This window comes from Scyliorhinus canicula, chromosome 22 (genome assembly GCF_902713615.1).
Source record: "Scyliorhinus canicula chromosome 22, sScyCan1.1, whole genome shotgun sequence".
Lineage (NCBI taxonomy): Eukaryota > Metazoa > Chordata > Chondrichthyes > Carcharhiniformes > Scyliorhinidae > Scyliorhinus > Scyliorhinus canicula.
In genome coordinates this window covers 4157203-4184211 of record NC_052167.1, presented here as the reverse complement: position 1 = coordinate 4184211, position 27009 = coordinate 4157203, and the positions used below count along the sequence as shown (strand labels likewise).

General features: G+C 47.8%; 1 protein-coding gene across 1 annotated transcript in view; it reads left to right on the top strand.

Moving 5' to 3' along the window:
• Positions 1–27009, top strand: part of LOC119956232 (cadherin-23-like) — a 306203-nt gene that overhangs the window by 249334 nt on the left and 29860 nt on the right. The window contains exon 10 of the mRNA XM_038783267.1: positions 24958–25070. Coding sequence (XP_038639195.1) covers positions 24958–25070 — 113 coding nt within the window. The remainder of the gene's footprint in view (positions 1–24957; positions 25071–27009) is intronic.

Below are 27009 nucleotides of genomic sequence, written 5' to 3'. Positions count from 1 at the left end.
ATGGAAGAGAGAGGGCTACACTGCCTTTGACATTCAAAGAGTATTATTTGATTATATTAGATAGTGAATCTTGCAGCGTGAGTTTTCAGTTGGTCTTTATGGAGAATCGTGGATATCTGGCGGTAAATAAGAGGTCATATTTCACCGAATGAATCAGTTGTCAACGGCGGCAGAAGCGCAAACAGGCGACGCTTGATATCTGGAAGGTGCTTAATGTTTGCTGTTGTGGGCAGCACGGTGGCCTAGTGGTTAGCACTGCTGCCTCACGGCGCTAAAGTCCCAGGTTCGAATCCCGGCTCTGGGTCACTGTCCGTGTGGAGTTTGCACATTCTCCCCGTGTCTGCGTGAGTTTCGCCCCCACAACCCAAAAGAATGTGCAGGATAGGTGGATTGGCTACGCTAAATTGCCCCTTAATTGGAAAAAATAATTGGGTAATCTAAATTTTTTAAAAAATGTTTGCTGTTCTCTCCATGACATTATGTGACTGTCGGAAGCCGCATAAATGTTGTTGCCTGGAATTTCTGCGGAGCCTTCTGCTGTGATTTATGTAGAAGATCAGTTGAATTGCCAGAGAAGTGGCGGAGAGAGCCTTGTGCATCTTTTCCGCTGGAACCTAGTTTTGAAAGTTGCTCAGAATCCCTGCCCAGTATTTGACTGACTGTGTGTTCTCTTCCCCTTTCAAGATTGTTTGTCATCTGCAATCTCTGTTTCTCTGCTTTGTAATCAATTTGCTTTTACCTTACTGAACAATTTGACAAAACCTTCTCCCTTGAGCAGGGCAGCAAATAAAATGCAGTCCGTCATAAAGTCAATAAGGAGGTATCTCACAAGTGTTGCTCTTATCTCATAAAATGGAATACTTATGGTAAAGGTTACTTATGCATTCTGTCTTTCAGTTGTGCTAACGTTTCTTTGAGGTACTGTGGGCGGAATCGTACTCGGGAGTTCTGCAAAGTTTATGCTCGGACTGGAACCTGGCGTGTAACTCTCCAGTTGCACAGACTAGTTTATCTGGAGTCTCTTGGACAAAGGAAATGAGTGGGTGTGGTTTATGCTGTCACTCAGGAAGGGCAGGGCCTCATAGAGTGGGAAATGGCTCCATTTCAGTTAGGGCTCCTGTCCCCATCAGCGCTGCCAGGGCCGGCCCAAGGTACCGGCAACTCGGGCAGTCGCCCAGGGCGCCAAGTGTAAGGGGGCGCCAGAGACTCTGGTCCCGCGCATGCGCAGTTGGGCCGGTGCCAACCAGCGCATGCGCGGTGGCCGCCCTCCCTAGGGCGGCCCACTCCGCCCCCCCCCTCCGTCCGCCCCTTGGTCCGCCCCTCCCCCCCCCGCCCCCCCCCCCCGGCCCCGCCCCCCCTCCCCCTGCCTCGGCCCCCTCCCGCCTCGGCCCCCCCCCCCAAGGGCGCTGAAGTTCAGCTTTCCCGGGGCGCCAGCAACCCTAGGGCCGGCGCTGAGCGCCGCTGCCTAATGCCAAGATAATGGCCCACCCCCCGCCCCGCCCCGGCAATCCTCGCTGGCATTCCTCCCCCCCTCACCCTAGCATTGACCCCGGCGGAGGTTCGCGACATTCACTGGAGGCTTCCAGTAGTTGTTCAATGATGCAAGGTACTACCGCAGGTCTTTATACTTCAGCTCCCTGGTCTATACTGCCCAGGGTCCAACTCACAGGGCCCCCCCGAGAACTCTCCATTGGCCGGGGTTCACGTGATTGGCCTTGAACCAGTCTTGTGGTCTGTCTAGCCCCCCCCCCCTCCCCAAAACCACCACCATGACCGCAGAAGTATAATCGGCAATTCCCCCCCCCCCCCCCCCCCCCCATCCACACACCCTTCCCCCGCTACACAATGCACCCCACCCACCCCAAACCAGTTTGGTACTGTAACGTGACGTCGCCGGGGGGGGGGGGGGGGGGGGGGGGGGGGTGCGAGGAGGAGTCTGAGTCGGGGAATTCCCGATTCCCGTGGGATTTTACACCCACACTGCCAAACCTGAGCTGAAGATCATGCCCTCTATCTTGATGTATACTATACCTGGATGAATACATTTTTAAAATTCATTCAATGTGGGCGTCGCTAATTGTCCATCCCTAATTGTCCTTGAACTGAGTGGCTTGCTCAGAGAGCTTTTGCAAGTCAACCACATTGCTGTGGGTGTGGAGTCACATGTAGGCCAGACCGGGTAAGAACGGCAGATTTCCTTCCCGAAAGGGACATTGGTGGACCAGATGAGTTTTTACGAGAAATGTTTTGTCGTCATCATTAGAGATTCAATCCCAGATTTGTATGAAAATGTCACCATTTTGCCAGGGTGGGATTCGACTTGGGTCCTCAGACCATTACCCTGGATCTCTGGATTACTCGTCCAGTGACAATAACACTACACCATCACCTCCTTACACCTTGATGCATCACAACAGATCTTGAAGAACATCCCTTGTCTTGGGTATGATGGGCAGCTGAATTGAACACATACTTTGCTTCTGTCTTCACTGTTGAAGATACAAAAAATATTCCAGTGACAACATGTAAATCAGGAGCTGGAATAGATAGAGGAACTTGGTGAAATTACAATCACTAGGGGAGCAGCACTGAGCAGATGGAACAGCGGGCTGACAAGTCGCCGAGTCCTGATAAACTTCATCCCAGGGTCTTGGGTGGAAATAAGGAAATAAGCATTGATAATTTTCCAAAATTGACGAGATTCCATCAGACCGGTTCCAACTGTTCAAGCGGGGAGGGAGGCACAAATCAGGAAGCCATCAGCCAGTTAGCTTGACATCTGTCATTAGGAAGGTGTTTGAATCGATCATTACAGAGGCTATAAACTGGACATTTATAAAAACTCAAGGTAATCAGGAAGAGTCAGCATACGCTTGTGAAAAGGAAATAGTGTTTTACTAATAGTTCTTTGAAGGCATGCCTTGTGGAAAGAGGAGAATCTGTAGATGTACTGGATTTGGATTTCCAGAAGACATTTGAAAAGGTGCCACGTCAAAGGTTCTTGTCGAAAATAAAATCTCTGGTAGAGAGTGGAACTTATCAGCATGGGTAGAGGATTGGCTTTTTTTTGCCTGATTGGCAAGATGTAATGATTACCACAGCGGTCTCTGCTGGGGCCTCCACTTTATATAATTTCATATCAATGACTGAGTTGAGGGGAGCGAAGACATGGTTAAATTTGCAGATGACACAAAGATAAGATAAGTAGGAACGTATGTTCTGAAGAGGACATGAGGTTGCAGACAGATATAGGTAGGTTGAGTGAATGGGCAAAAATCTGGCAGATGCAGTATAATGTTGGCAAATGAGAAGTTCACTTTGTCAGGAAGAAAAAAATAATTAATGGAGAATGACTAAATGCCAAGGTGCAGAGGGATCTGGATGTTCTAGTGCATGAGTCACAAAAAAGGTATTATGCAGATACAGCAAGTCATTAAGACGGCTAATGGAATGCTAACTATCCTTTATTCGGAGAACAATTGAACATAAGAGTAAGATTGTTATGTTTCAATCGTACAGGATATTGGTGAGATTGCACCTCGAATACTGTGCGCAGTTTTGGTCTCCGTATTTAAGGAAGGATGTAAATGCACTGGAGGTGGTTCAGAGGAGGTTTACTGGATTGATACCTGGAATGAGCCGGTTCTCTTTTGAGGGAATGTTGGACTGACTGGTGCTCTTTCCGAGGACCAGTGCAGACTCAATGGGCTGAATGGCCTCCTTCTGCACTGTAAATTCTATGACAGCTTGGTTCCTCTTGGGGTGAGTCCAAAATCAGGGGTCACGGTTTTAAAATTAGCCGTCGCCCTTTTAGGACAGAGATGAGAAATTTATTCTCAGAAGGTTGTGCGACTTTGGAACTCTCTGTCTCCGAAGGCGGTGGAGGTGGGGGGTCACTGAATATTTTTAAGGCGGAAGTAGATAGGTTCTTGTTGGGAAAGGGAATGAAACACTGGGACGAGGATGAGTAGGTTCTTTGGGGGTGAAGATAGGTGTCCCAGGTGCTCGGGGAGTCCAGCGAACCATGCCCATATGTTCTGGGCATGCCCGGCATTGGAGGAGTTCTGGAAGGGGGTGGCGAGGACGGTGTCAAGGGTGGTGGGATCCAGGGTCAAGCCAGGATGGGGACTCGCGATCTTTGGGGTTGGGGTAGAGCCGGGAGTGCAGGAGGCGAAAGAGGCCGGTGTGCTGGCCTTTGCGTCCCTAGTAGCCCGGCGAAGGATTTTGCTACAGTGGAAGGACGCGAGGCCCCCAAGCGTGGAGACCTGGATCAATGACATGGCGGGCTTCATTAAGCTTGAGAAGGTCAAATTCGCCCTGAGAGGATCGGTGCAAGGGTTCTTTAAATGGTGGCAACCTTTCCTCGACTTTCTGGCTCAACGATAGGGTACTGGGACAGTAGCAGCAGCAACCCGGGGGGGGGGGGGGGGGGGGGGGGGGACGTTGATTATGTTAGCTTATTTTATTTAAATTTGATTTATCTAATTTTAATTTATGGTTAAGTTCTCTTGTTTGGGGGGGGGTGGGGGAATGTGATACATGTGATGTTACGGTATGGGGGGAATTGTGGGTGTTATGGGGCTGTTAGTTGCATATTACTGCTTTTTGCTATGCTTTTTGTTATATTTTCTGCAAAAAAATTCGAATAAAAAAATTAAAAAAAAAAAAAAAAAAAAAAAAAAAAAAAAAAAAAAAAAAAAAAAGGGAAAGGGAATGAAAGGTTAGCCGGGGTACATAGAACATAGAACAGTACATAGAACAGTACAGCACAGAACAGGCCCTTCGGCCCTCGATGTTGTGCCGAGCAATGATCACCCTACTTAAACCCACGTAACCCGTATACCCCATTAACCTTACACTACGGGCAATTTAGCATGGCCAATCCACCTGACCCGCACATCTTTGGACTGTGGGAGGAAACCGGAGCACCCGGAGGAAACCCACGCACACAGGGGGAGGACGTGCAGACTCCACACAGACAGTGACCCAGCCGGGAATCGAACCTGGGACCCTGGAGCTGTGAAGCATTGATGCTAACCACCATGCTACCGTGAGGCCCTGTGAGGGTAGATGGGAATGTCGAACTCGACACACATAAATCAGCTATGAGCTTAGTGAATGACGGGGCAAGTTTGAGGTACCATTTTGATTGCTCTTGTTTTGTTTGTTTGTATGTTCACATGCTTTCTCCCAATTTAAATAATGATTACTGGATAGTATGCGTGTGCAGACTGCACATAGCTTTTTGCTCTATTCGTTCTTGTGTTGTGGACAGAAATTGGAAGGTGTGAAACTGTAACCACATATGGTTTAGATCAAATAATAACCACATTTTCTTCCCTAAAGATCATTGATGGACCAATTTGGTTTGTAAAAATATTCTGATAGCTTTCATGGTCCCTTTTTAAAATTTACTTTTTTTATTAGTTCAAGTGAACTCAAATTCCCCGTCCTGAGATTTGAACTCTCAGCTAGTGAACTGTAACTCCACTAACCTTTATAGGACCATAGCTGTTCTTTAGGCCCAAGTAAAATTGGCATGTGTCCTGGCCAATATTTGTCCCTCAATTAACATCACTAAAGCCCAAATTTTACATTGCTGTGTCTAAATTGGGCGTTTCCGACACTACTTCAAAAGTACCTCACTGGCTGCAAAGCACTTGGGACATCCTGAGCTTATGGGCATCCTGTTAATACAAAAGGTCTTTTTGCTCTTACTAACTCGGAGATGTCAGCGAAGATTACCAGCTGGAGATTACCCGGCTTGGCTCCCTGTCTGTGTGGAGTCTGCACGTTCTCCCAACTAGGTTGAGCGAAGCAGGGGGTTTTTTTTGTCAGAATTGGGATGGAACCAAATTTGACTTGCTCCAGAACGATCTTGTGAAGTGAGGACTTGCGGTGGGTGAATGACCTGTTGAGGTAGCCTTGGGCAACTGATGTTGAAAATTCTAATGCCGGTGTTTGCCTGCTGAGTTGGCATGTTCTATAAATAATTGGCATGATTAGCAAGCATCCCAGAAAAAAATAGTTGACCATTAAGCTTCTAGCCACAGTGTGTTAAGATATATTTGGAAAATGTGTAATGTGTATATGATGTGATGGAGATGAATTGCATGTCTGGCCAGATATAAGACTAAGGGAAGTGAAATAATGTATTTTATGCTGTTGGTGTTTCTGATAAAATGGAGTCAAAGTCATAGTGATTGCGTGAGGCAATTCAAGGTTATCAGCAGTGTATTAGATGACTGGTAGAGACAGCATGGAAAGGTAATTTATATAATGATAACTGTGGCTGTTGAAAGCTCTTTGAACCACATCAAAAAACATTTATTTCAGGTGAAGAGTTTGACAGAACAAATTTTGAATAATAAATTCTCTGACATGAGCAGGGCTGATGGGCTTCTCTTTCACGTTCCTTGAAAGTCACAAGCAGTACGTTTGGGAAGCTAAGGAGGGAAGAACCTTGAATGTGTTTCTAATGCGCACTGGCCGGACAATGTGGTGTAGGTGCAAGAGTCCAGAGCCCTGCCATCAATGGCAGCTTCAATAAGTAAGGCACAACGGTTAGCACAGCTGCTTCACAGCACCAGGAACCCAGGTTCGATTCCCGGCTTGGCTCCCTGTCTGTGTGGAGTCTGCACGTTCTCCCTGTGTCTGCGTGGGTTTCCTCCGGGTGCTCCGGTTTCCCCCCTCAAGTCCTGGAGGTTAGGTGAATTGGACATTCTGAATTTGTGCACCCGAGCAGGCGCTGGAATATGGCGACTAGGGGATTTTCAGAGTAACATCATTGCAGTGTTAATGTAAGCAGGGCCGGCTCAAGGCACCGGCAACTCGGGCAGTCGCCCGGGGCGCCATGTGCTAGGGGGCGCCAGAGACTCGGGTCCCGCGCATGCGCAGGTGCCAACCAGCGCATGCGCGGTGGCCGCCCTCCCCCAGGGCGGCCCCCCGGCTCGGTCCGCCCCCCCCTCAGTCCGCTCCCCCCGCCCCGCCCCCCTCGGTCCCCCCCCCGCCCCCCGCTCGGGTCCGCCCCCCCTTCGGGTCAGCCCCCCCGCCCCCCCTTCGGGTCCGCCCCCCCGCCCCCCCTTCGGGTCCGCTTCGGGTCCGCCCCCCCTTCGGGTCCGCCCCCCCCTTCAGGTCCGCCCCCCCTGCCCCCGGTTCGGGTCCGCCCCCCCGCCCCTCCTCCCCTCCTCGGCCCCGCCCCCCCCCCCCCCCGGCCCCGCCCCCGCCCCCCCAAGGGCGCCGAAGTTCAGCTTGCCCGGGGTGCCAGCAACCCTAGGGCCGGCGCTGAATGTAAGCCTGCTTGTGACAATAAAGATTATTATTATTATTTCTGAAATTAGAACATTGTGCAAATAAAGTTGACTATCGAAACTGCAGGGAGCTTTTTAATATTGTTACTCTTAACTCCGTGCCAACATTTTTGTTCTTTTAGTCTCCTTCAACATCAATTCTCCCGAAAAGATAGCGTAACAAATGAGCTTTTCCCAGATTGCACTGGGACAAAGTGCAGAATTCCCAGCTACATTTGTGGAAAGTCACTCCAGTGTGGCATCACACTGACAGGGACCGCACATTAGAGACAGGATTGGGATTACACCCGGAGCTGCCTATTTCTCGTTCCTGTTGACTGTTCATGCAGGCTGTCGGGCAGTTTGCCAATCTTATTTCTGTTGGAATCATCACTATTGGTAAAAATATTTCCATCTCAAAATCTGTTGAAATTAAGATGCAGTTACGCTGTCATTTTGTTACCTCCCTCTCGGCTGAGAGGTTTTGCATTACATGTGACAGTATAACTCCCTGGCTGTGTTCCAGTCTGACTTTAGAAGGTATGGTGAACACACCCTGCAGATGGAGAGTGCCTTGAGCACAGAATATGTCACTTCGCACATCACGGGAGCTAAGCAGCTTTACCTTTGGAAGGATTACAGGGAATGATCAAAGACTTAAAGGCAGATGGGTAGAGAAAAATAAAGCAGGCGAGGGTATGGGTAGGGAGCTCATAAGGACTTAAGAACTAGGAGCTGGGGTAGGCCATTCAGCCCCTCGAGCCTGCTCCGCCATTCAATACGATCATGGCTGATCTCATCTTGGCCTCAACTCCACTTTCCTGCCCTTTCTCCATAACCCTTCAACCCATTACTAATTAAAAATCTGTCGATTTCCTCAAATTTACTCAATGTCCTGGCATCCACCGCACTCCGGATGGGGGGGGGGGGGGGGTGAATTCCACAGATTCGTGACCCTTCGAGAGATGCAATTTATCCTCATCTCTGTTTCAAATCAGCCGTCCCTTATCCTAAAACTATGATCACTAATCCAGCAACAATACCACTATGCCACTGCCTCCCTTGGGGTCTGGAGATAAGGCAAGCGATGACTGTAAACCTGGAAGAAAAATAAAATTGAAGCAAGATTAAAATTGGTGTGGCAGAGGTGTTAATTGTATCAAATAAGATCAACTGCAATGATTGGATGATTACTTGGACACTTGTAAAGAGTCATTTACCATCGCAAGGCGTAGAATCTTGCATCCGTTTTGATTTCGTTTCTTGGGCGAAGGCCTAACTTTAAAGAATTTCTGTACTTTAGATATTTTTATGCATAGCAAAACTATATAAAAGATCGTGGGGTAATAAGTTGCATTAGATTTGCTCTGTGGGTTTTGTACAGGTGAGTGACTATTGTTACTGACGGGAACAATTCTCGACTGTAATTCCACTCAGGTCACTGATGCGAGCAAACCAATTTGGAGCCATCATTTTCTGTTAGATTGTACACCATCATTCTCATAACAGTCAGTGTATTCAAGGTTGTCAGTTTAGGCTAGTGTGGTGGAAAATGCAAACACACATCTCATCATTCTCGCAAACTAAATTCCAAACAAATCAAACTCCCGTTTTCCGTTCACATTGAAAGCAGTCTTAATTATAAACAGACATCTGAATGTCTCTCAGCTGCTTGGCATCGTGTTACAAGGAGTTATTGCTGAACTGATTGGTATTCATTCAGTCTAAACGTCTTCCCGTACCACCGCTAATTGTTCGAGTAAAGTTGCGGGACGTGCAACCCTCGCAACTAGGGTTGCAAGGTTCCCGGTTTTGAGCACCGTGCCATCGAGACAAGCTTGCCATCGAAGTAGGCATTCCACCAAGTGGCTGGATATGCAGGATCCCATGGTACCATTTTCAGAGCAGGTGGGGATAAAAGTGGAGCCTGAGGAAAGGTTTATCCTTGGTGCTTTTTTTCCACCATTTATCCCTTGACCGGATGTAAGCGTCGCTGACTAGGCCAGCATTTTGCTGCCCAGACCTAATTGGCCTTCAGGTGGTATTGAGCCCCCTCAATGCAGGGGGAGGCCAGTGCAGAGGCGGCACAATGGTTAGCACTGCTGCCTCACAGCGCCAGGGACCCGGGTTCAATTCCAGATTGGGGCACTGTCTGTGTGGAGTTTGCACTTTCTCCCCGTGTCTGCGTGGGTTTCCTCCGGGTGCTCTGGTTTCCTCCCACAGTCCAAAGATGTACAGGTTAGGTGGATTGGCCATGCTAAATTGCCCTTAGTGTCCAAAGATTGGCTGAGGTTACGGTGATAGGGTGAGGAGTGGGCCTAGGTAGGGTGCTCTTTCAGAGGGTCAGTACAGACTCTGGTCGGCTGGCCTCCTTCTGCACTTCAGACATTATATGAATTCGGCCCATCGAATCTGCACCGACCCTATCTCGGCCCACTCCCCTGCCCTATCCCCATAACCCCACCTAGTCTGCACATCTTTGGAAACTAAGTAAGGGGCAATTTATCATGGCCGAACCACCTAGCTTGACTGGGGGGAAAGCAGAGCACCCGGATGAAACCCACGCAGCCCCTGGGAGAACGTGTAAACTCCACACAGTCACCCAGGGCCAGAATTGATCCCGTGTGCCTGATGCTGTGAGGAAGCAGTGCTAACCACTGTGCCAACATGTCACCACAGAACGGTTCTCAAACTGTTGCCATCCACGTGATGTTGGGGAGAAGGTGGTGTCGTGGTATTGTCACTGGACTAGTCATCCAGATAATGCTCTGAAGACCCAGGTTCGAATCCCACAACAGCAGATGGTGAAATTTGATTTGAATGAAATGTTTAAAGGTGAGCATTGTTGCAAAACCCCATCTGGTTCACTCATGTCCTTTTAGAGAAAAGATCAGCCTACTTGTGACTCCACATCCACAACAATGTGGTTGATTCTTAAATACCCTCTTGAAATGGACAATATGTTCTGGCCCTCCAGTGATGCTTACCTCCCATGAATGAATAAAGAAAGGTACACCCACAGAGTTCCAAGATTTTGATCCGGTGACAGTGATGGAAAGGCGTTCAAAGTCGGAATGTTGTGAGGCTTGATGGGAAACTTGCAGTTGATGGTGTTCCTATGTCTCTGCTTCTGGTTGTAGAGGGTCGTGAGTTTGGAAGGTGCCGTCTTGGGTGAATTTCTACATTGCGTCTTGTCGATGGTGCACACTGCTGGCTGCGTGTTTCACTGGTGGATGAGTGGGGGGCAATCAACCGAGCTACTTTGTCCTGGATGGTGTTGAACTCCTTGAGTGTTGTAGGAGCTGCACTCATCCAGGCAAGTGGAGAGCATGCTATCATACTCCTGACATTTGCCTTGTTTTGTGGAGTCAGGACGTGAATTGCTTCCCACGGAATTCCCAGGCTCTGACCTACTCTTGTGGAGTGGTATGGTTATATGGCTAGTGCAGTTCAGTTTGTCGATGGTAACTCCCAAGATATAGGTGGAGGGGGAGTCAGCGATGGTAACACCATTGGATGTCAAAGGCAGATGGTTAGATACTCTCTTGACGACAATTTATCCTTGTGTGTTAACTGTTAAAGTTGGCAACCTATTCCCTCTAAATGCCTTTCCAACTTTGTCACACGTGCTGTCATCCGCTCTTCTTTGAAGCAACGTCATAGGATTTTTGTTGCTTCCATCTGAGACTTGGTTTCATGGGGAGACGGTGGCATAATGGTGTTGTCCCTGGACTAGTAATCCAGAGACCCTGCTCAGGGATCCCATGTTCAAATCCCGCAGACGGTGAAATTTGAATTCAATAAAAATCTGGAATTACAAGTTTAACGATGACTTTGAAACCATTGTCGATTGTCATAAAAAAAACATCTAGTTCTCAAATGTCCTTTAGGGGAAGAAATCTGCCATCTTACCTGGTCTGGCCTATATGTGACTCCAGACCCACAGCAATGTGGTTGACCCTTGGAGATGGGCAATAAATGCGCCCATTTCCTGTGAATGAACTTTTAAAAATGTCTCATTGAAAGGTGGCACTGTGACAGTGCAGCACTCCATTAGCACTGTACTGAAGTATTGGCTTTGATATTATGCTAAGCAATCTGAGAAGGTAGTAGAAGAAAAAAAGTGAACGAAATAAGTGCAGAACCCAGATTACCCTAGCCTTGTGCTGTTTATTAACCTATTGTGCATTTGTCCTTTGTGTTTTCAGTCTGAATCACTAGTGGGCAATATTTTTAAATCGGTAGGAGCTCTGTTTTCTCGTTCTGCCTGGCGCTCCTCTTGATGCGAGTGTGGAGAGCATCGGCTTTCTAACACACGAGAAAAATGACATTGCAAAGTTTAGGGTGCTCGAACACAGCTGGATGTCAGCTCACCTGCTGAAACTTTTTTAAGGATTTAATTCTGAAAATGCTACAATGCAATGTGACATTCCAAATGTTTAATGCGTTCCTTTGAAATCGCAACATGTTATTAACTTGGATTTATGCTTCTGAAAAAATATTGGACAAAAGAAGATGATGGCAGTATTGCTGGGTGTGTGATTTTGTGCTCTGTGCCTGAGAGCAGTGATGACTGGTATCAGGGTTAGTCATTTCTGTGTTAAAAGTCATGCTCTATCAAGAGAAATTGTTTGAAGATATAATGGAGCTTCGAGCGGAATAACAAATAAATGGTTCTTTAAACTGATTTCCTTAACCAGCTTTGGATATCTGAAAGTTGGCAAGTTTGATTGAGACCTGGTGTTGTACTATTTAAATAAGTTTTTTGGAGTTAGTGGTGGGGGCGAGGGGTGTGTGTGGAGTGGGGGGGAGGTGTGGGTGATTGTGGGGCGGTGCGAGTTGAAGCTGTCACGTCGGGATATGAGCATAGAGCAGTACTGAGAGGCTGCTGCATTGTTGGAGGTTTCGTTTATCAAATCTGGCTGTGTCCCCCCACCTCTTTGAGTCTCTCTTTGAGCCTCTCTCTCTCTGGCTGACTCTGACGCTGTCTCTCTCTCTCTCCTGCTCTCTGTCTGTCTTCTGTATCTCTCTGTCTCTCCCTCTCTCTCTATGTTCTCATTTGTGCAAATAAATTAACCACGCAAATGATGTGGTTTTAATAAATATGTTGAAATTAATACAGTCATAATTGTAAATGGACAAAAAGGAAAAGAAAAACTAGTGAGTGCTGATGTCATTAGGGAAACTTCACAAGTACCACACAAATATAATTTGGATTAGAAGCTTGGTTGAAGGCTTGGTCAGCCTTGGTCCCCCCCCCCCCCCCCCCCCTCCCAGTGGTGGGTCCGACAACCGCTGAAATTGCTGTTCACATTTCACTGGCGTGAAGGGCTGGAATATTCCGACCAGTTGACCAAAGCACCTCTTTACGTTTCGAAGAATGGTCCAGTGGGATCTCCAAAATCCAGTCAAATCATCAGAATACGTTTTGGGTTTACAAAGCGTCTACTTAACCCTTCAGCCTAAAGGATGTTTGGGATGTGAGCTGAGGAGCTATATAAATGCAAGTTGTTGCTACCCGTCACTGAGCCGAGATAATCAGTTGCCGAATATGTTCCATCGAGTCAAAGGACTGAGATAATATCAGATGTAGCACGAGCTATAACGTGCTCACAACAATTCAATAATTTATCAGGTGCGCCCAGTCTCTGAGTGTAGATTGCATCCGACAGGTATTCGCAGTGTTTACTCCACAACCTCACGGAGTATTGCTGGATCTACATAGAACGGAGTTAAAGCTCTGACTGAAACTTTCACATTTCAGTTTATCAATATTCTGTCCAAACCCCCTCCCACTCATCATTCCTGCCTGCCTTCATATACATTGAAGCTAAAATGCCTGTCCACCCCTACATATCCCTCAGTGGCTTGACTCACCCACCCTCCAGGATTCTCCATGCAGTCTCCATCACTTCTGGATTCATCCCCAAGACTCCGTCCTGTAAAATTTACAAAATGTTTTCAAAATAAATTCCTTTGAGCACTTTTGTTAATTGCTTTCCGATTGATGTGAAGGACACCCATGAATAAGGTCATGTTGGGTGGCTGGAGGCCTGTTGCTCACACCTCCAGGAAGATGTCCAGCCGGTGTTGGCAATCTGCACGACCGATTGAAGCTTTCCTTACCCTCGAGACCACTGACTCTGTCGCCTGCTACGCATCCCTATCTCACTTTGCTCCTCCAGCAATTAGGCAGGCTTCCTTGGGAGCTCAGTGTTGAGTTCCTTCTCTCTCTCTCTCTGCCTCTCTCTGTCTGCTTCTCTCTGTCCCTCTCTCTGTGTCTCTCTCCCTCTCTGCCTTTTGAGAAGTGTGTCAGCCATGGTCGAGTGGGCAGTGCTCTTTGCCCCAGAGTCAAAAGGTTGGGGGTTGAGGTTTCACTTCAGAGATCTGGGTGCACCTTTGGAGCCAACACTGCAGTGCGGCCCTCGCTAAGTGGATGAGGTGCCACCTGCCGAATGTGATGCTTAAAATGTACAATATATATTCCTCAACCAACATGGCTGAAGAGGATTATCTCCACATAACGTTGCAGTTTTGGAATGTTCTAGAACACACGTGCGCTGCTGCCTTTCCTACATTACTGTCGCAGCCATGCTTCAAAAGTATTTAATCAGCTGTAAAGTGCTTTGAGACATCCAGAGATTGTGAATAGCGGTATCATAAATGCAAGCCTTTCTTTGAAACCTCCTTGAGACCCATTTTTTTCCAACAAAGACATCTAATGCTCTGTCAAAATCCTTCGGAATATTTTTAACATTAGTGGTATTGTGGTCGATGTCCAATGTTGCCGGCCACCTTCACCAGAGTTCTGTGTAACGGTTTTGAAGCCTCTTTTCTGAGTCACTGAGATTCACGAGTGACTGGACCAGGGCGCGTACCTGTCACACGTTTTAAGGGACCGTCCTTTATTTTGAATATTTGTCACGGGTCCCCTGAGAGAAATCTTCCGTCCTGTATTTCTGGAGCAGCCTGCGAGAGACTGTACCTGGAAGTGGCGATGAGTAATTTGAGCAGGACTGTGCGAGTTGGCTGGTAGAGAGTGGTGACTCATAGAAACATTGAAAATAGAAGCAACAGGAGGCCATTCGGCCCTTTGAGCCTGCTCCACCATTCATTGTGATCATGGCTCATCACCAGGTTCAATACCCTCATCCCGCCTCCCTCCCCCCCCCCCCCCTCCCCCATTAGCCCCAAGAGACTCAACACGATAAATTGTAAATTGTGGTTGATCTCAACCCCCTGCCTCTCCCCCTAACTTGATATTTTGGTTTGAAAACCCCTCCTTCCCCACACAACCCCACCTCCACGCTCGCCGATTCCCCCCCCACCGCAACAACCATTTGCACACCGCTCCCTTCACGGTCACTGGCAGCCCCCTTTGATCCCATAGTGAAAGTGTCCCTTATTTGATAAGAGTTAGCCACGCTGGACTAAATATTTATTTTTGGCACACTTTTCACAGAGCATCACTGACTAGGGGTTAACCGGAATTATTATGGGGGTGGGGGGTGGGGAGGGGGGGCACGCTGTCAGTATTTTTGAGAGACCCACTCTGCGTACCTTCACCTCCCAGTTGAATGCTGAGCTGTCTCTGAGACGGAGAGAGAACTAACCTTGATTTATACTTACTTCTGTTCAAACTTTCCAACTCGGAGAGTTTGCGACAGGATTTAGTCCAAGGTACCAAATGTTGTGTGGGGCCTAGAGATGTCGATTGCTCCCCCCAATCTGCTGTATCCTAGATAAGTGCCAACTAACTGAAGGATATTCAACCTGTTGAGTGTTTGAAGTCATGCCAAGTGGTTGACTAATTCAACAGTTCTGTATTATTTAGGAGGGACATCGTGTCTGGTGAATTCTATTTTATACTTCTGCCATCTCTTTTTAAAAACTTGTGTTCCCCAATGGTTCACCCTCCGCTAGAGTGTTGCTTTGAGTTCCGGGCACCACACTTTAGGAAGGACGTAAGACCTTCAAGGGGGGGGGGCATAAAACTTTACAGGGATGAGGAACTTCACTTCCGTCGATGGGTTTGGAAAAGTTGGGACAGTTCTCCTTGGAGAAGGGAAGTTTCACAGGCGATTTGGTAGGAGTGTTCAAAACCATGAAGGGTCTTTGCAGGGTAGATGGGGAGAGACTGTAGGACACGGCTTGGAGGCAAAAATGGCAAAAGAAGCTCTGACAGGACAAAGAAAAGTACTTTTACCCAGCGAGTGGTTAGGATTTGGAATCGGCCGAGAGTGTGGTGGAGGCAGATTGAATCATGGCTTTCAAATGAGAATTGGACTGTTGTCTGAAGAGAGAAGAATTGACAGAACAATGGGGAAGAGGGGGAGCTAGCATGGACATAATGGGCCGAATGGCTTCAGTTTCGTGATAAAACCATTCGATATTTCTACGGCAACAGTCTCCCCGATTGCTCCTAAGTTTGGATGTTGGGCGAGGGAGTCTGCAGCGATGTGACATCATTTGAGAGTTTATTTTTGACTTTGAGAAGCATGTAAATGCCCAATTATGGGGTATATTCAAAATTGAGATCAATAGACTCTTGGGATGTAACTGAATCTTATGGATATCAGGCCGGAGCGGGAAAGTGGAATCAAAGATTAGCAGTGATTTATTGAATGGGAGGGCAACGTTGAAGGACCATGTGGACAACTTCTCTCCTTCCCTTCCCTTCTAATGGCTGCCTGGAAATATATTGAGCTTTTTTTTGTTGCAATGACCAATTTTCTCCCCCTCGTTCACGAGCATTTGATTTACTTTGTTTTCTCCCATGTGGCACGGTGGTTAGTGCTGCTGCCTCACGCCGCCGATGACCTGGGTTCGATCCCGGCCCCGTGTCACTGACCGTGTGGAGTTTGCACATTCTCCCCGTGTGCGTGTGGGCCCCATCCCCATAACCCAAAAGATGTGCAGAGTAGGTGGATTGGCCACGCTAAATTGTCCCTTGGAAAAAGAAAAGAATTGGGCACTCTAAATTTATAAAAAGGATACCTTGTTTTCTCCCCGCGGATGTTTCCGAACTTGATTACACTCTGTCTTCGCCCTCGCTTAAGCCTCTTGTGTCTAAAGCGAATGTTTTCTCCTTCAAGTGACTTCAGCGTTCTTACTAAATGTTTAACTGGCACTTCTGCGGCACCTCAAACACTGTAAAATCACCGAGGGTGGATTCCAGGAGTGTTATCAAAGAAGGTTTGTGGCCGAGCCCTGTTAGAGGTTCAGACAAAATTGCCATTTGCCTAATGGGCCAGGAGCTGATGTTGTCCATCATCTGGTTGCTGTGGTAGCAACCTGGAGGGGTGGAAATGGTAAGGCTTGCCCACAGGGAAGTGCCATCACTATCCTCAGACCTTGCCTCCAAGCCATCACGCTGAGAGTTGACACAACTGTTTGACAGCCCCTTTGCGAGCTGGAGAGGTTAAATCTTTTATCTGACATGCCCAGGAAAGATTGTTTGAGTCGGCAAGCGCAAGTCTTTGGGGGGCAAAACCTGAGACGCAGAAGCCATCTGCCAAGCTTCTCCGCCTTCTTCAGGTCTCGCAGTGCCATTGGCACCTCCGAGGAGATTCCAGCCTGCCCACGAGCTGCAGCAGGCGCAATGGCAGCTGAAAGCTGGCAGCTGGCTGGTTAGGAGGATTATCGGGGGGAATAGCAGATGAAGGAAGCTAATTAAAACAACAAGTCTAAACATAAACAAGAAACGCTCACACCTGGAAACTTCAGCCGACATGGTCTAAGTTTTTAAAAACTTTTCCTGCAACAACTATTTTTCATTTATCTAGATTCTTTAATAGATCAAACAGAATTTGACATCAAGTCATGTGATAGATTGGGACATATGCACAGAAATCTGATGGAGGGGGCAGCACGGTGGCGCAGTGGTTAGCACTGCTGCCTCACGGCGCTGAGGTCCCAGGTTCGATCCCGGCTCTGGGACACTGTCCGTGTGGAGTTTGCACATTCTCCCCGTGTTTGCGTGGATTTCGCCCCCACAACCTTGCGCTTGCGTGCGGACGGTGTTTAACCTCATTGTTGATGTCTACCCTTGTTGACAGTGGGCTAGGTATGAAGTTTTGTTTTCGTTGCTCAAGACTTTGTGATGGATTTTGATAACCAGGGGGCAGTGCTGTGGGGCAGGGGTTGGTTGGGAGAGGACCTTTTTGGTGTAAGGCCCCTGTTTGTGCACACCTTGGTGAAGGTGTTGACAATGGGTTGGCGCTCAGCCTCTGAATGTGTGCAGAAGCAAACAATGTCTACATACTGTCGTTCAATAACAGAGGATGGGATGACCTTGGATGTGGCTTTCAGGCAGTGGAAGTTTAACAGATTCCCATTTGTTCTGTTTAGCTCCACTTCTGCAGGTAGCTGGGGGGGGGGATGGAGCATTGCAGCAAGGAAGATCGAGAGGAGCGGGTCAGTGCGATGACACAGCCCCCAGTCTGAATGAGATTGGGTCTGTGGTGGATCGATTAATCAGGATAACGGTTTGTACAACGTGGTGGAGTCAGCGGAGGATGGTAACAAACCTTTGGGGGCCGGCAAAATGGAGGAGGATGCTTCATAATCCCTCGCAGTTCATTACGGCGGTAATAGCGGGTCATTTAGAAAATCACAACACCTCATAAGGGCAGGGCACCCCGGGCCTGATGCTTGGCATGGACAACCTGGCTCCTTGGCACTGCCAGCCTGGCCTTCCCTTGCCAACTTGGCACTGGAGATTCCCAGGTTGTATTAGGTATTCTAGGGCCCCACCCTGCCCACCTGGGAGCCCCCGATCACCATGGGCACCCACCCCTCCCCCACATTTGTGCAAAACAGTGCTAAATGGCACCATGGCGGGATCTCGGAGGTGAGGCCATTCAATCCCACGCCTTGGGCAACTCTGGCGGAGACATGTTCAAGTGAGACTAACTACTCACTTGAATATGCAAATCTGGATCCTGCTCATTGAGGGTGAGATCTCATGAGATCTCGCAAGGCATAATAAGCGTCACACATCTCGTGAGAGGCCTCTTGTGAGACTTAACGGCCCCGTCAGGTCACCAAGTCGGGCGCGATGGAGGCCGTTTGATGGCGCCCGAAGAGATTACAAAGGAGTTTAGGCGATGAGTGAGCAAGAATTTGGCAGATGGAGCATAAATGACAGATTGTCCATTTTGACGTGACGAGTAGAAAAGCAGAATCATATTTAAATTGGGAGACATTCCAGAATGGAATGCTGTGGCACAGAAGGGTTTGGGATGCTGACTATTATGGCTAGGTTGATGGAGTGTAAAAGTAGGGGAGTCTTGCTAAAAGTGTACAGGACATTGGTGAGACCACACCTGAAATACTGTGCACAGTTTAGTCCCTCTATATATACTTGCATTGGAAGCAGTTCAGAGAAAGTTCACTTGGTTGATTACTGGGATGAAGGGGTTGTTTTGTGAGGAAGGTTTGAGCAGGCTCAGTCTATACTCATTGGAGTTTAGAAGAATTAGAGCTGATCTTACTGAAACGTACAAGATTGAGAGGACTTGACAGAGTAGATGCTGAGGGAATGCTCCCACTCATGGTCAAATCTAGAGTTAGAGGCGCAGTTGACAAATAAGAGGTTTCCCCCATTTAAGACTGGATGAGGAGAAAGTTCTTCACTTGGAAGGGCATTAGTCTTTGGAATTCTCTGTCAGAGCGAGCAGAGAAGGCCGGATCATTGAATACATTCAAGGTGGCATTAGACAGATTTTTGAGTTAACGGTCATGGGAGACGGGCAGGAAAGCAGAGTTAGGCCACAATCGTACAAGACCACAAGACATAGGAGCAGAATTAGGCCACGCGGCCCATCGAGTCTGCTCTGCCATTCAATCATGACTGATATTTTTCTCATTCCCATTCTCCTGCCTTCTCCCCATAACCCCTGATCCCCTTATTAATATCTAACTGGTGGCAGTGCCAATGTGCCCTGGTGGCATCAGGAGCTCCAGGGAACCACCCTACCCAGAGTCCAACCACATATGACCCCCGATCGCCTGGGGCAACGCCCCCCCCTCCTCCACCCCCCCCCCGCTGTTCCCCCTAAAACATGTTTGTGGAAACCAGTGCTAAATGGCATCGTCTCTGAGGCGAGGCCGTTAGAGTAACTGGCACAGCTGTAGCCACCTGGGTTGGCCACTTCCTCATCCGAAATGGAAGAACGCAAAGATTACAGTGAAAAATGGACATTGGCAAAGAAACAAGCAGTTTGCAGAATCCCCTGTATTCTAGCTGCTACAGAAACCAGACAGAATTGTAACTAACAAGCTGCGCATATTAAGTGAGCGATTCACGGTGATTCCCAGGCACAATGGACACAACAGTTAACTGCAATTGAAACATTCTATGGAAGGTCAGACATTCCGGCGCCAGTGGAATCTAAGACAAAGGACACCAATAAGGTGTAAGGAACCGCCCGGTGATCGAGGAATGGTCCCGTTATTGGGGAAATTCAAATCAATCGATTGGGAAGAGACCCAATCGATTGCAGGTTTATAGAGGGTCCGCCCAGAAGGGCACAAAGCCCCTGGGACCTATAAAAGACAGGTCCCAGGACTGATTCGCTCTCCTTGACCAGCCTCCCAGTGCTCTCCTTGACCAGCCTCCCAACGCTCTTCTTGATCAGCCGGCCCTCCCAGCAGAACACCTTTGCAGTAGAAGAACCTTGAGAAGGAGAGGCCTGGTCAGCAGCTGCCATCAAGTAAGTGTCATACAACGCACGCTACGAGAGTAGACACTCCTGACCCCTTTAGTCCACACTGACTGGAAGCCTGCGGATCCAGGAGAAAGCAAGAGGCCATTGTTCCCTGATCCGGCAGTTCCCTTATTCCAGATAAGTATTGGCCTGTTAGCGGTAGGAATAGCCTAGTCTTTTAGTTTTATATACCTAAGTAGTAGATAACTATTATAATAAACGTGTCTTGTTTGAACTTACTAACAGCAGATGTGAATGACCCTCACCTCCTACTGCTTATAATCTTCAGCCAAGCTTCTTCTGCCTCCTGTTCCCTGGCTCAGATGGCTTTTCATTCTAGTTTCATCCCGTGTGTCCGACCTGTGACACTTGTGTTCGCACAACCTTCCGTGTAAATTATTATTGTAAACCTTTTGCAAAAAGAGCTTTAGGAAAATAAAGCCCTATAATTGCGTACATTTGTGTAAAAATTCACAGCTTCAAGAAGAGGCCACCACCATTTTGTTTTTTTTTCTTGTTTACCCATTTGGCCTGCTCCCCTGGAGGTGGCCGCTCTTGCTGTGGTACGGTATCACGGGCACGAGCACCAGCACCTTGACTAATCCTCTTCCAAGTGATCGTTATTCATGATTTTTAAAATTCGTTCGTTGTATCCAAGTGTCAGTTTTTGATCCCCGTTCTTAATTGCCGTTGAAAGATGCTGGTGAGGCCGCCACCTTGAACCGCTGCAGTGCTGTTCGGGAGGGAGTTTGAGGATTTGGAATCGGCGACGATGAAGAAACTGCGATTATTGTCCCAAATCAGGATGATGTGCGACTTGGCAAGGAACTTGCAGGTGGTGATGTTCCATGTCCTGTTGCCTTTGTCCTTCCAGGTGCTATGGGCTGCTGGTTTGGAAGGTGCTGCCAAAGAAGATTTAGTGAGTTCCTGCACAGCATCCTATAGACGGTACACGGGTTGATTGCTGCCGTTGTCCATTGGTGTCTGAAGAGGGAGCAAATGTTTGAGCTGGTGGATGGGGGTGCCAATCAATTGGGTTTATTAATTGGCCTGGATGGTGTTGAGCTTCTTGAGTGTTGTTGGAGCTGCACTCATCCAAGCAAGTGGAGAGTATTCCATTACACTCCTGACTTGTGCCTTATAGATGGTGGACAGGCTCTGGGGAGTCGGGATATGAGACACCTGTCCCAAAATTCCCAGCCTTTGATCCGCTCGGTGTTTATGTGGGTGTTCTAGTTAATTTTCTGGTCAGTGGTGACCTCCAGGATGTTGATCGATGTGTCATCATTTTGGTTTGATGTTCATCCGGGGCCTCCACTTGCCAACTTGTTAATGTAACAGCACTTGGGGCTAATTTTAGCTGAAAAGAGATTCTAGTGCTTGGAAGCAGAGTGTTTCGAAGTGATAAGCCTGTCTTCTATGCCACTTTAGCATTCAGCCAGTGTTCAATGTGTCTAGTTTTTGATGTCGGCAGCAAGGGACTTATCAAACTCTGCTCGAGTTGAATAGAAGTGCTTCCAAAATGTGAACATTTGTACTAATAAAACTTTCATATCTTTGCTGCTGCTGGAGTATTTGCTGTATATCTTCTCTCGCCAATTGAATTCTGCATGAAAACATAAATAAAGAGCAATATTTGAAAGGAGCAATAGTGTATCATCAAGAATCACCCAAGACATTTGGAAACTTTGCAACTCGCAGAGCACCATTGGAGGTGGCAGTGTGATCACTTTTATTACTTTAACTTCTTCCATTTTGTGGTAGATTAAAACGGAATGCTGCTGCGGTCAGGTGGCATCTGTGGAGAGAGAACAGGGTTAGCATTTTGGGTCGCCGGCCTTTCATCAGAGCTGAAAGAAGCGAGAGATTTAGCATTTTATGAGGAGGTAGAGAGACAAGGAGAAGTGGGGGAGGGGGAGAGAGAAGATAGTGGGGAGGGGTACACAACCTATGAATGGGGTACAGGATAGACGTTGCTAAATGATTCAAAAAGGTGATGATTAAGACCTGCCTGACTGCTGGCTGTTTTGCAGTTTTCATTTCCCATCTCCGGCACCTGCAGGAATTTAGCTTCCGTTATTTCCAAACTGTGTGGTAAGAAATTGCGACAGGACATTTAGAATTGTGAGCCCCAGATGTAAACTCTTTCTTTGCCGAGTGCATTGCATTAAAATGTCCAAGCAGGGACTGCAGGATGGAAAACAAATCGGGGAGAGGTGTGGGTCTCCTGTACCTTCCCAGCGGCTGGACATCGCGGACAGGCTTGGGGCAGATTGTATAGACGTGGCAGGTGCACAACAAAATCAAACAAAATATCCAGAAAAATCAAAAGAATGCTTTTGATTGAAATTGAGTTAAGTGTCTGCACGATGGCTTCCCTGAAAACTCTGAACTGTTTCTGATTGCGGAAGGGCCAGTGATCCAGGGGCAATGTTATTTTTTCAATGCAGTAATTTGTTCATCAGCACTTTGGTCCCTGACAAGATAGCGGATGAAATTCAATGTTAACTTTGAAAAGAGAATTGTCAAGTACTGGGGGGGGGAATGCAGATCTATGTGGAAAAGAGAAGGATGGATAGCTCATTTAAAGAGCAAGAAGAGGTGCGATGGGTGAATGACCTCCATCTGTTCTGTATCATTCTGATGATTTGGGGTTGGGGACCAAGGGCAATGTGTCCAAGTTTGCAGATGACACTAAGATGAGTGGTAAAGCAAAAAGTGCAGAGGATACTGCAGAGGGATTTGGATAGGTTAAGTGAATGGGCTCGGGTCTGGCAGATGGAATATAATGTTGACAAATGTGAGGTTACCCATTTTGGTAGGAATAACAGCAAATGGGACTATTATTTAAATGATAAAATATTAAAGCATGCTGCTGTGCAGAGAGACCTGGGTGTGCTAGTGCATGAGTCGCAAAAAGTTGGTTTACAGGTGCAACAGGTGATTAAGAAGGCGAATGGAATGTTGTTCTTCATTGCTAGAGGGATGGAGTTTAAGACTAGGGAGGTTATGCTGCAATTGTATAAGGTGTTAGTGCGGCCACACCTGGAGTATTGTGTTCAGTTTTGGTCTCCTTACTTGAGAAAGGACGTACTGGCACTGGAGGGTGTGCAGAGGAGATTCACTCGGTTAATCCCAGAGCTGAAGGGGTTGGATTACGTGGAGAGGTTGAGTAGATTGGGACTGTGCTCGTTGGAATTTAGAAGGATGAGGGGGGATCTTATAGAAACATATAAAATAATGAAGGGAATAGATAGGATAGATGCCGGCAGGTTGTTTCCACTGGCGGGTGAAAGCAGAACTAGGGGGCATAGCCTCAAAATAAGGGGAAGTAGATTTAGGACTGAGTTTAGGAGGAACTTCTTCACCCAAAGGGTTGTGAATCTATGGAATTCCTTGCCCAGTGAAGCAGTAGAGCCTCCTTCATTACATGTTTTTAAGATAAGATAGATAGTTTTTTGAAGAATAAAGGGATTAAGGGTTATGGTGTTCGGGCCGGAAAGTGGAGCTGAGTCCACAAAAGATCAGCCATGATCTCATTGAATGGTGGAGCAGGCTTGAGGGGCCAGGTGGCCTACTCCTGCTCCTAGTTCTTATGTTCTTATGTAACTTCAGCTGATTATTAGGGGTTATTACCCACAATCATGACATCTGAGTTTGAGGACCAGCCAGATTTCCTTGACCCGAGCTCCCTGCTGGGGAAGTGTTGACACTTTGTGAGGATAGGGGTTGTTCTTTGATGTATCGCCTCCTGTGATAGGATCTCTCTGCATTGCCCACCATCGTGGCTCATGGTTTAAATAAACAACATTCCCCTGGAATGATTTTGGACAAGATTTGATGTCCATGATACCCAACAAGAGGAGGAAATTGGTGGCGGAATTAATGAGGAAATATTGGATTCATATTCAAGGAAGGGTGTATTGGAAAGGGCAGGGAAATGAAAGTATGAGCATATCCCACTGAGCAACAACACTGATGGGGTGGAACTAACGGAGTAATATGGCTGGGGAGGAAGGAATAGGTTTTTGGTACAATGTTTGCCTGCACTGTAAAGTCATATGATTGGAAACATATATAAGTTACATTGTGAACTGCGGTTATTCAGCCCCTCATGTGCTGTTCTTTCCTGCTTCCAATTGGGTGTAGAGAATTTGTCCGCAGTCCTCTGCAGAACCAACATAACCCTTAAACTGCATCTTGAGTATAGGTTCCCAAGTCTGACCATTATGTCTGTTTCGTGATGTTTTGTCCCTGGGGATTTCTCAGTGTGGCAACTTCACCCCTTGTAATCTCCATCATTGGTGTGGTGTTTCCAGGTCAGCGCGTGTACAAATTGATGCGGCCGTTAAGGGGGAAAATGTTGCTTTAAACCAAGTATTTTTCATTAGTGTTATAGCGCATGGGGCGACCTGTCCTCCATCTGGAGGATGGCTTGCTGTCTTTGATGGAAATGTACCTCACATCATCTCTTCATTCACCTGAGGAAGGAGCAGTGCTCTGAAAGCTAGGGTTTGAAACAAACATGTTGGACTTTAACCTGGTGTTGTAAGACTTCTTACTGCGCTCACCCCAGTCCAACGCCGGCATCTCCACATCCTGGATGCAAATGAAATGAGATTCGGATATTTCTTTTGTTTGTTCTGGGTTTGTACCAATTGTGATGGTTTCTCTAATTAATTAGTTTTCACTGATTTGTTGGGATTGAACTTGACTTGACTTATTAAACATTTCGGCAGAGTTTGCGGTCCAGCTTTTGTTACTGTGGGCTATTGTTTAGTCTGTCACGAGATAACTGTGCTGTTGCCGTCGCAGTAGACGCGGTCTGTCTCCAAAAAGCCAGCCAGGTGGATGATGAAATCCTGTTCAAATTCTCTTTTGTTTTTTCCTGTTGCTTACTTGCGGTGTGTCCATCTGCTCTGGGTGACTAACAGGCTGGGCCGGTTTTATTTTCCCAGGTAATACCAACAGCATCTTTGCCTTGGATTACATCAGTGGAGCTTTGACGCTCAACGGGCCGTTGGACCGGGAAAACCCCCTGTACAGCTCAGGGTTTATATTGACCGTGAGGGTGAGTGATTCCAACTTGAGACCCTTCCATCAGCAAAAAGCAAACGGGATTTGGTGCAAATGAATGTTGAAAATTGTCTATGTTCAGCCGTTTGAGGGAAATGGGAATGTGTGTGGAATGTTTTTGCTGGGGCCTGCCATAATATACATACAGGTATATGATGAAATGAAATGAAAAATGAAAATCGCTTATTGTCACGAGTAGGCTTCAATGAAGTTACTGTGAAAAGCCCCTAGTCGCCACATTCCGGCGCCTGTCCGGGGAGGCTGATACGGGAATCGAACCGTGCTGCTGACCTGCTTGGTCTGCTTTAAAAGCCAGCGATTTAGCCCAGTGAGCTAAATCAGCCCCTGTGATTTAGCCCCATAAATCAGCCCCATATGATGGTGCACAGACAGGCAGTGATTGACACACAGGATGACCAATGAACACACAGAACACAGCAGCCAATCACCAGATAGGACAGACCACTATAAAGCCAGAGGGCACTAGTTTTCCCGCTCTCTGGGGATGCAGCCTCTGAGACAGTCAGAGCCCGTGAGCAGCAACTGGAACATACACCATATGGTAGTAAGATAGTCTGGTCAGGTTAGCCTCGGGTCTCCAGTCAAGTCAGCATAGTGTCAACCCACAGTTAAAGTATGTATGATAGTTAAGAGTTCAATAAAATCGAGTTCAATTTCTTCAAGTGTTGGAAGCCTGTCTCTCTCTCACTGCTGCAGTAAACGCAGTCCTCGCAGACCCAGCTTACCCAACACATCAAGGCTGATTGGGAATTGCAAAGGCTTGTGGGTGGCCTGGGCAAAAACAGTTTAAGCCGGGACATAAAAAGAAACCAGTGCCAGATTTGGAAAGGAAATGAGGGGGTGGGTGGCTGATGTCCTGTTCCCCATCAAATCCCACCCTTCCACTTCACACCACCAAGACCAGCTTCTGCCCCTGACCCTATCTCCACATGGGAGCTTACTTCAGGAGGTGTCTGCATGTGAACGCGTTCAAAAACCAGGGTCTTCTAATATTGTACCGATGCAAAATTAATTTGTCTTTGAAATTAACCTTTCCATGATAATAAGTGAATCAAATCGTTCATTTAACGCCTCTGTTCCAATAGCAGGGAACGATATTTCATGCCTCACATAAGCTGTCGCAATCAATTGGGACTTATTTAACAACAAACTCTTCTAATATTGAAATATCTGAGGGGTTTTTTTGCGCACGTCCTTTATATTTGCATTTAAGATGCTTGTAAAACAGAGCCCAGTGAATCATTACTGGTGGAAAATGATCAGTTCACTCACTAATCCTTTTACCTTGAAATTGTCAATACCAGTGTTGCTAGTGGGATTTGTTTCCGTGGCTGGACTTGCAACATTGCTTGCAACGTTGGGGCGGCACAGTGGTACAGTGGGTAGCATGGCTGCCTCACAGGGCCAGGGGCCAGGGTATAATTCCCCCCTCGGGTGACTGTGTGGAGTTTGTACTTTCTCCCTGTTTCTGCGTGGGTTTCCTCCAGGTGCTCCGGTTTCCCCCCCCCATGGTCCAAAGATGTGCAGGTTAGGTGGATTGGCCATGCTAAATTGCCCTTAGTGGGCTTACAGGGTTAGGCTCGGGGAGGGGGGCGGGGGGGGGGGGTTTATGGGCCTGGATAAGGTGTTCTTTCAGAGGGTCGGTGCAGACTTGATGGGCCAAATGACCACCTTCTGCTTTGTAAGAGTCATAGTATAACTCTGGAGCCAGCTCCCAGTCTGACTCGGGGGGGGGGGGGGGGGGGGGGGGGGGGGGGGGGGGGGGGGGGGGGGGGGGGGGGGGGGGGGGGGGGGGGGGGGGGGGGGGGGGGGGGGGGGGGGGGGGGGGGGGGGGGGGGGGGGGGGGGGGGGGGGGGGGGGGGGGGGGGGGGGGGGGGGGGGGGGGGGGGGGGGGGGGGGGGGGGGGGGGGGGG